Consider the following 9,491-nt stretch of genomic DNA (forward strand, 5'->3'; position numbering starts at 1 on the left):
CTATAAAAATTTTGCACTATGTTTATCATAATTCCAACGGGTATATTTTTAAAAAAAATGGTATTTGATGAAAATAAAAAAAGTAAATGGTATATGGTGAATTATTAATTTACCACAAACGGCACACTAACGGCAGTTGTCATTAATGGTATTCTGTGCTATTGGACATAAACTCAATGGTATATCGTGAATTAGAAAATTTCGTGTGGTATATGGTGAATTTCGAAGAAACTCAGTGGTGGTATATCATGAAATATCCGAAAATATTAATATCTCATGTCAAAAATTTATGTAGATGAAATTATAATTGCATTTAGAAATATATATTTTATTTCAAATTATAGATTATAATTATAAATTTATAATAAAAAATTTGAAAATGACAAAATTAGAGAGGTCATTATCAAATTCACATTGTTTAACCACTTTTATAACTATCGTAAATTTAACTCAAATGCAAATTTAAATATTCTTTATTTGTCAAACACTATATTTTAATCAAATTTATATTTTCAAATGAAATCACCATTTCCAAACATAACATAGAAAATTCAAAAACCAAAATGAAAATCAAATTAAATGTAAAAATTTAAAAATAAAAAGTTTAGCAAAAGTAAGAAAAAAAAGTATTACACTACTAATAAAGAATATAAATTTAATTGCTTGGCACATAGCTTTTGGTAAACTGGCATCCAGTAATCGAAAAAAATTGCTATTGTGGTAGCAGTTGTACACAAAAATTATGTATTTCATTATCGTTCTTCATTCATACTCCAGTCCTATGTAGTATCTCTATACACTAACTTTACTATCTTTTCAAAACAAAACTTGTTTAAGTATTTCATCAAAAAAACTTGGTTTAAATAGTGTATTAATATTATTCAATACTTCTATGGGAATATAAAGATCAGTAATTAAATGGAAAAGAATTAATATTGTTAAGACTTCGGCATGTCCATTGTCCACTCGCAAGGCGTAACTTGACTATAAAATAAAAAGTTGATCTCATTCTCAGCATATTAAATGTCTGTGTATAGCGTGCTTCGATCAAAATCGGAAACCTAATTGTGTATAACTTGTGAATTAAAAGCCTATAAATGTCCTTTGAGCCCTTCTACATTTCCTCAATGGAACAACCCTATATATAAATAAAATTGAATACATGCTCTAGATCTACACTCAAGAGTTGCAACTGGCCAACTGGGTATAAATTTCATCAGTAAATGAAAAGAATTCATTTCAGCAAATTCTGAAACAAAATTGTCATCAATGGTACAAAATCATCTATCTTCGACGCTTTGATTCTCTCCGCATCTCCGATAAGTAGCTCTCCATGTTCGGTTTTACCCACAGTTGTCTTTGAATAAGATCATCCTTGGTGGCTTCATCTATAGAAGAGCAACACAAACTGTCTTATTTAAGCAGTATATATGTGGTAAAACGTTACATTACCCCAATGTCATTCAATTGGCTATCACCAATACTCTCACCGAGGTGAGGCTTAAGCGATGTATGTGTTGGCTCTTTTAGGTTTTGATGATAACTACACTTAATATAAACGATTGTATTTTAGAGATTGTGTGCAGGTCGATATCCGGTCTTATTAGAGATCGTTGTTAGTGCCTATGACTTGGCCTATAAACATTGTATATGTCAAATATATCTAAGGAAATTAGATAAGGAAAATCCTTAAAATGTCAAATGTAGACAGGAGGTTAACTGTTCCTAAGTTGATAATCTGACGATACTTGTTGATGAATAGAGACAATGCCTTGTTCCCAAGACTCAAGTTTGGAAGAATTTACGTCAGCTAAAAATTATGTAGAAAATATTTTTCTAATTTTTTAGTTGATGTATAAGTGAGATTAATTTGTTGCATCATTAATTTGTTAAGTTAGTTGGCAAAATATTTTATAACTTCCTTAAAATTAATTGGCACATTTTTTAAGAGATGGAGAAAACTTCTCCTAATTTTTCTCTACATAAATAGGCTTGAATTATGGGCTTAATTAAGAAAAACTAACTTGCCTAATTTTAGAAAAATAATCCATGGCTTTTTTACTTGCAAATCAAATTCCACTTACTCTTCCTTGATTTTAAGATTAAGGATGTAATGGGTAGTTATTTCTTTCACATAGCTACGTAAAGCTCCTATATAAAAGGAGTGATTTTTTAACCGGTTGTTTTGCGTGTCCATGCGTGAGATTGAAAAATTAACAAGAAATATTTTTGCTCTAAAAATTGCCAATTAACTTAAAAATATTTTCTTGTGCAACTCATTAATTTTATCCTTAGGTATTTGGCCTTTGTAAAGATTTTTAAGAGAATTGTTGTAATTAGACTGGGGGAAGTCTAGAGGAGAAGAGAGAAGCTTCGTGTGAAGCAAGAGAAGGAGAAAGAGAAGTTGGCCTATATTTGTTTATTTATTTTATGTAATTGTAACTAATTGCCTAAAGCATAGTAGAGAATTTGAAATCCCGGGGATCATAGCTTTTCCTTCTATTTAGGCCTAGAAGGTTTCCACGTAAAAATTGTGTTGTCTCTTTCTATTTTTCGCATCAAGTTTAAGTTTTAATTTCACAATCTAATTCCGCAAAAACAAGGCAAAAATACTTAAACTTATCAAACAACATTTCACCCCCTCTTGTTATATCTAACCGTCTCTAACCGTTTCTACAATATGTAAAAATAAAGTGCCAATATCATCCCCGCCCTCACCCCTAATGTCATTCAATTGGCTATCACCTACACTCTCACTTAGGTGAGGCTTGAGCAATGTATGCAACTTTACCCTTGTAAAAACATAGGGGTGGTTTATGATTTCACTGGGAAGTTTGATTTTCATAGGACAGCAATCAACTATCCTTACAGTGGCAGACTTTATTGAGATATATTGGAAAACCAAACACCTCATCAGTTTATAGTACGTCATGTCGTATAAGCTAGCAACAAATTACCTAGATTTCTCCAGGCATCTGCAGACGCACCAAGTGATCTCTGTGTGAGGTAGGAGGCATCTTCCCAAGAATATGGAGCTTTCTTAACTTTATATCTCCACAACCAACAGCCATTCCATAAAAGAAGCTGTGGGACCAAATAATGTTGCAATCAAGAAAATTAATAAATCAGTAAACTTAAAAGAAACCTTTGATTGATTCTATTCGCAAGCTGGATAGATATAGTTGACCTTGCTGAGAGTGTATGGCAGAAGTACAAAACGAACACCAAGTAAGCCCCATACAGATGGCTTTTCAGCTCCCTTAATCTGCAACTCAAGTTCTTCACTCAGATCCTCCTGTATTTTCCTGCAATATATTCCATTCTTATCATCATAGGTAAAACTCCATCAGATCTATAAAGCAAAAGAAATTGAACAGAATAAGGATGTACTCACTTATCCATCTTGTTATTCTTTTTCTTATTAGTTACTCCTCCTGAGCGTTCAAGCTCTAATGCCCGCAATTTATTTTTGTAAGCAGGTGTCTTCTTCACCATTTCTATAGCCTGTCAAAAAGAGATCTATGAAATCATATACACAAAAAAATTTATTATGTAATAATGTAAACAAATTAATCATACACAACTAATGCTCCACGAAAAACAGCACAACTTCTGACAAGGTATGTGCTCTCTAAGGACAGTCGAAAAAAGTTGATAGAAGATACATGGAAACAAAAAATATGAAATTAACTTCAAATTTCATTAAAAGAAATTGAAAATATCTTCTTGAACTCTGTGCAGTACCCAAACACCTGGACCAATAAAAGCTAGCTTAAAGAAAAATATTTAATTACATTACATTGCATTATTACATTACCCTTATGCCACTAAGTGGCTCCCACCTTGGTGAGCCGCGGGATGTATGCAACCTTACAATTGTAAAAACAATGAGAGTGTTTCCAATTGACCCTTGATAAATAAGTGCACATGATAAGTTCTTTTAATATAGTTCATCATAATCCGAAACTAACAATAATTTTTTCATTCATCAACAATGGACACCAAGAGGATATTTGGTTACTTAAGAAAAAAAAAATAATGGTTGTGATAAATCTTGAATGAAGAATGCATCTAAAAGGCTGTCAAAAATCACTGGAGTATGTGTACAAATTTTGGATGCCTCATGACTGATATTGAGATATTTGATTAGGTAATATAAGAAACACTGTAGTAGATCAAAAAATGTCTAGTTAGACTTACCATAAAGATAATACTAAGTAGACCTGAAAGCATTAGCATGATAAAAAATAATTACGTACCTCAAAGAAATCTACATTCCATAGAATGTATAAAATATGTTTTTCTTTTCAATTTTAAGTATTTACAGCATTTTCAAACTTCTACAAAAAAAAGAAGGCTCAAAAAAATGAAACCAATTAAGCTACATTAAATTGAGCACTAAAAAGTAAAATATATAATAACCAATGGAAATCAAATCATCACAAATACCTGTGTGTACCTTGTCCACTGGTTTACATACTGAAATCCAGAGAGAATAAGAAGAAGACCAATAAGAACAGCACGGGTATCCTGTCATTCAAAAGTAGCGCATCAAACCTAAAGTTACTACATAAATATTCATTGAAAAAACTTAGCCTCAGCAAATTGGCAAAGGAATGAAATGTGATTCTCACAGTTTTGTGACCATAATAAGCTCGATAGTATCTTGCTGTATTATAGAAGACCTAGAACAAGAAGTAAGCACATAGTATCATCATCATACTATATTATAAGACAGAAACCAACTAACCATGTGGCTATTGGTTATTTATAGTTTATTTTTAAAGAATAAATAAAAAAGTAAAGTTAAAGGTGTAAACATAGAAAAAGGAAAATAGAATATTAAGCAAAACATTAGAAAAAAAATTGGATTAATAATATTAAACATATTAATATTATGTTACAATATCAAAATACAAAATATGATCAACTGCACCCAATTAATTATAGATATTTGTTCTTTATAAACATGTTTTGCTGTCATTATCATAAATTTTCGATTTTTATGAGTAACATTATACTATATTCTAAAACATAAATTAAGTAGCCATGTTAACATTGGTTAAATTTTTTGTTTAATTTTTTTAAAGAAAAAATAAAACAAATTAAATTATTGATTGATTGATTTAAAAGGAAAGCCAAAGGTGTAAAGATAGAAAAAAGAAAACATATTTATATTATGTTACAATATCAAATATGAAATATGATCAAATGCAACTAATAATTTTATAATTATAAATACTTGTTCTTTATAAACATAATTTTTTATTGTCATTACCGTAATTTTCCGACTTTTTTTTAGTAATATAATATAATTAAAAATATGAAAATTTTTATCAAATATATTTAACAAATTTTTAAAAATATTTACTAGGAATAACATGTGCACAATAATTTATCTAGTAAAATTATAATAAAATCACTATGTAGAAATACTATTTTCCATAAGCATGAAGTAGCTGCAATTGAGCACAACCATAAGTGTGGTTAGACCAGATATGACATAGCATTGTAATTCATACATTAAGTTTACTAGAATTCCGTTGGCTACTTCTAGGTTTTAACCATGTATGCATAGCAATACATGGCAAAGCATTGCAATTCATGATTCAAGTTAACCAGTGAACAAGTACTAGAGGTCCGTGGCTACTTTTAAGTTTTAACCATGTGTGCATAACAATACACAATCATGTGAACACATAATGTAATCATAAGAAACAGACAGAGCAAAACAGTGAGTCATTACATGTATTAGCCATATACCTTCTCCACAACACAACTATCGATTAAGCATTAAATTTTGCACTTTATACTTTCAGAAATAGTATACTTCACAAATTACCTCTTCTGGATGTGCTATTGCATAATCATATTGTGAACGCGTTTCATCATCCTTCAAAATCTGCAGAGATGAAGGCAAACACCAAAGTCATTCCGTCAATATCACAGGTAATTAAAGGTGATAGAATCTTCAAAAGACGTATCATTCTTCCAGGGCCTTACACAAGCTCTCAATAGCAGTTTCAGCAGCATTTAAAACTTAAAATAAAGAAGACCAAGCACAGAGAAAAGATAGCTATGACTTGTGAGCACCAAGAATACTCAGTTTACTACCCAAACAGCTGATAGAGCTTAATATTAATGAAAACTTATTGATTCTGTTTCAATTTGTATTCCAACTCGTTAGCATTCTCTCACATGCTTCCAAATAAATTATTTTGTTCACTTTTTAGCTAGTAATAACAAAAGAAATGACAAAGTCTTCAATCTCATGAGTCATATCATTAATCATATGTGCTTCATGTTCATAAGGTATCATGTTAAATTGAACAATTTCATTTCTTCAAAACGAAAAGTTAATCTTCACCTATGCAAATTATAAAAAAAATTAAAAAAAAAAAAAAAACAATCAAGTTTCTAAATAAAGCCTTTTATGCTAACCTACTACTTCCGAATATATGCAAGTAGTTAGGCTATTATATTCAATCTTAAAAGCATACAAACAGTAGCATGTTGATATCGGTAGAGTGCTAACCGATGAAAAGGACTGTAACAATTCATTTTCATCATTCCAAGACAACATATAGACTAAATATAAGAATTTAAAAGTGAAAGCAATTAGCATTAACTGAACATGTGTAGCACCGATTGGTGTGTGATTTAATTCTAATATGAAATGTATGAAAGTGGCAAGCCTCCATATAACACAGTCACTACTCTAATTTCTACACAAATCAATCCTCCCCAGATTCGTTCAAGTTTAGACCCCATTAAATTTAACTCATTCATAACCCAGTAACTTTGATTCTTAAAAAAAAAAAAAAAAAAAAAAAAAAAAAAAAAAAAAAAACAGTTCCTCTCCTCATATTTCCAAAGCCAGTATTCAATGTTATTCAACATAGGATTTTGGCTAAAGCCTACGATATAAATATACCAGAGTATAGACGTAAGTTAATCAAGATGATCTAGATCACGCTCATTATATGTTAATTAGATCATACAACAAAGGGAACCTTAGCAAGATAAACTAAAGAGAAGAGACAACTAGTGTATGCATTTGATTTTTGTTTTGTGCCTCAAACTTAGAAGCTAGTTTAAACACAATACTAAAAGCAACATGTGAATTAGTTCTACCTTCTTTATAATGTTCTTAGAAATGCCTCTAACGAAACAGCAATTTAAAGCTCTCATTTTCTTGTAAGGCACACACGACTCAAATCTTCAAATTCTCTTATTTATTCTTCTACACTCATGTATTCTAGAGAAAGGTGCGCAAGCTTGAGGTGATTTCTTATTCAAACTCTAGTTGAAATTTTAGTGGAGGAAGAAATCTTAAATAAGGGAGAGCCCTATTATGAGGAGTGAAAAAGAAAGAAGTTCAAGTGGAGGGCCCAAATTTCCACAGATTTGTGGGAGTTGGGACTTGTGGGTACTGCAGAACAAAGGAAGTCTATGCTCCAAAGACAAACTACAAGTAGGTGAGTAGGTTTGGTTGATAAGAGGGGATTTCTCAAAAGGACTTAAAACACATGTGGATAGAAAAGGGAAATTTTAGATCATCTCTAACGAGCCAAAAACTCTATTCTCAAACCATTAAAAAATCAACAATCAGATTTAAACCAATCTCAGCCATCCCTGCCTCTAAAACAATGTTTCATTCTCCAAAGTCCAACAACAGTATTTCAGCAACCAGAACGTGCACACGTCCTTACACACAAGGACGCTGTATTATGCACTACCAGGCATCAAATGTGATTCTCTACCCAAAGAAACAATTACCCAAAGAACTTACTTTCCTCATTGCACTTGATACAAATCCCTACTCCTTCATTGACACAGGAGAACTACTCAAAGAGTCAAATGACATAGCTTTCATTTAATGAGGAAAAACAATTAAAAATAAAAGCCTATGGTAATTTAACACATCTTTTGGATTAGAACCTTCATACTTCAGAAATAGGCATTCTTGATCTTAAATGCATAACATATCAAGCTCAATCTAGCACAAAAGGAAAAAGACCAAATTATTTATCATACCTCGTACGCATTAGCAATCTTTACAAACAACTTTTTTGATTCAGGGTCCGGATTTTTGTCAGGATGACTACAATTAAAATTTTATAACAAGTTAGCTTTGATTAGAACCAGATCGATGATTTGACAAAATTATTCACAATTAAAAATAAACAAGCCAATAGAAAGAGTAAATTGAAACAATTACAACTGAAATTATACTCAACTGTTTCAAAGAAAGCTTGTAGTAAGCTTTCTTAATCTCCGAAGCATTCGCATTCTGAGAAACCCTAAAAAAATGCCACAAAAATCAGAAACCCAAAACCTCAATTCCAATTATCAATTTTGGAAAAGAAAATGGAAGGTGAGTAAAATACCCAAGTAAATCATAGCAATCATCTTCATCACAATAGATAGAGATCGACGGATAGATAAGAAGAAGTACACAAAAAGTAAATGTGATTGCGTACCACCGGATCATTTCCGGCGACGCCATTAAAACCAAAAACAAGTGTTAGTAACAAAGAGCTTTCAACGTTTAAGTTCGGTTTGGTATGTAGTAGGTTGATTTATCAGAATAAGCCCAGTTATAGAATTGGGCCTCGTTGATGATCTAACTCTTAGAAAATTTGAAAAAAAATAAGACCTTTTATTAATTTTAGTCAAAAAAATAAGATTCGTTCAAATTTTATTCCCAAAATAATAAACATGTGATGATACGATAAACATATACATATCTACATATATATAATAAAATATACACAACAGTCCATATGTTACAAATATTCAATATATACAAAACGTTACTAATGTTTAATATAAAAAACAGTATACTAATGCTAATCTCCCTCTTGTACCCTCTCTAACTATGACGGTCTATGACGCCTCCTACGATAGTAAGAGGAGGTCGCATGACGCTCGGGTAGGGGAGGTGATTGATACTGGGATGATCCCGAACCCTGTGAGGACCCGGCACCATAGTCGGGGCACGTTAAGTCTACCTCCTCAAGATGAACGTCGGCATGATGAGGAGATGACCCCTAAGCGTCCATAGTAGTGTCAGGCACAGCTACTTCTGGAATGAAGTGCTGAAACCGTGTCCCTAGTAGTATGCATTGGGCAATCTCCCGTACAGGCTCCTCCTGGCTGAAGCTGATGACAACTGCAATGTCCTACGCCTGCATTCAATTTGGAGTTAATGAGATCTACAATATGTAAGTTCTATGGATAATAATCAACATGGAAGAATACTTACAAACTGTGTCATTGTCGGTGCTGCGGGAGTGTACTGGGCGGCTGCGATGATACCTCGTGATGGAGAGAAACCACGGCATGTTATCCGCCGGTGCGCCTACAGTATCGATCGACACACCTTGGTCCAGCAGCTCTAGCCTGTGATCCCAACAAGCGATATGGCGCTAGTTGATCTCTAACCAGTTCTTGGGTTCCCGACCCTTGCGTGAGCTGTGATGGAGCTC

The 9,491-nt window shown here is 32.1% G+C and overlaps 1 protein-coding gene across 1 annotated transcript; it reads right to left on the bottom strand.

The window, feature by feature from the left end:
- Positions 1-1,053: 1,053 nt before the first annotated feature.
- LOC130814650 (chaperone protein dnaJ 50) lies at positions 1,054-8,568 on the bottom strand. Its single transcript, XM_057680783.1, has 10 exons — positions 8,391-8,568; positions 8,241-8,303; positions 8,038-8,104; positions 5,843-5,902; positions 4,635-4,685; positions 4,450-4,530; positions 3,395-3,504; positions 3,188-3,305; positions 2,958-3,084; positions 1,054-1,388 (listed from the first exon to the last, which is right to left on the bottom strand). Exons 1-10 carry the CDS (start codon positions 8,507-8,509, stop codon positions 1,285-1,287), a joined length of 900 nt encoding a protein of 299 aa, XP_057536766.1. The 5' UTR covers positions 8,510-8,568; the 3' UTR covers positions 1,054-1,284.
- Between the last annotated feature and the right edge of the window lie 923 nt (positions 8,569-9,491).

The sequence above is a fragment of the Amaranthus tricolor genome, chromosome 6 (genome assembly GCF_026212465.1).
Source record: "Amaranthus tricolor cultivar Red isolate AtriRed21 chromosome 6, ASM2621246v1, whole genome shotgun sequence".
Taxonomy (NCBI): domain Eukaryota; kingdom Viridiplantae; phylum Streptophyta; class Magnoliopsida; order Caryophyllales; family Amaranthaceae; genus Amaranthus; species Amaranthus tricolor.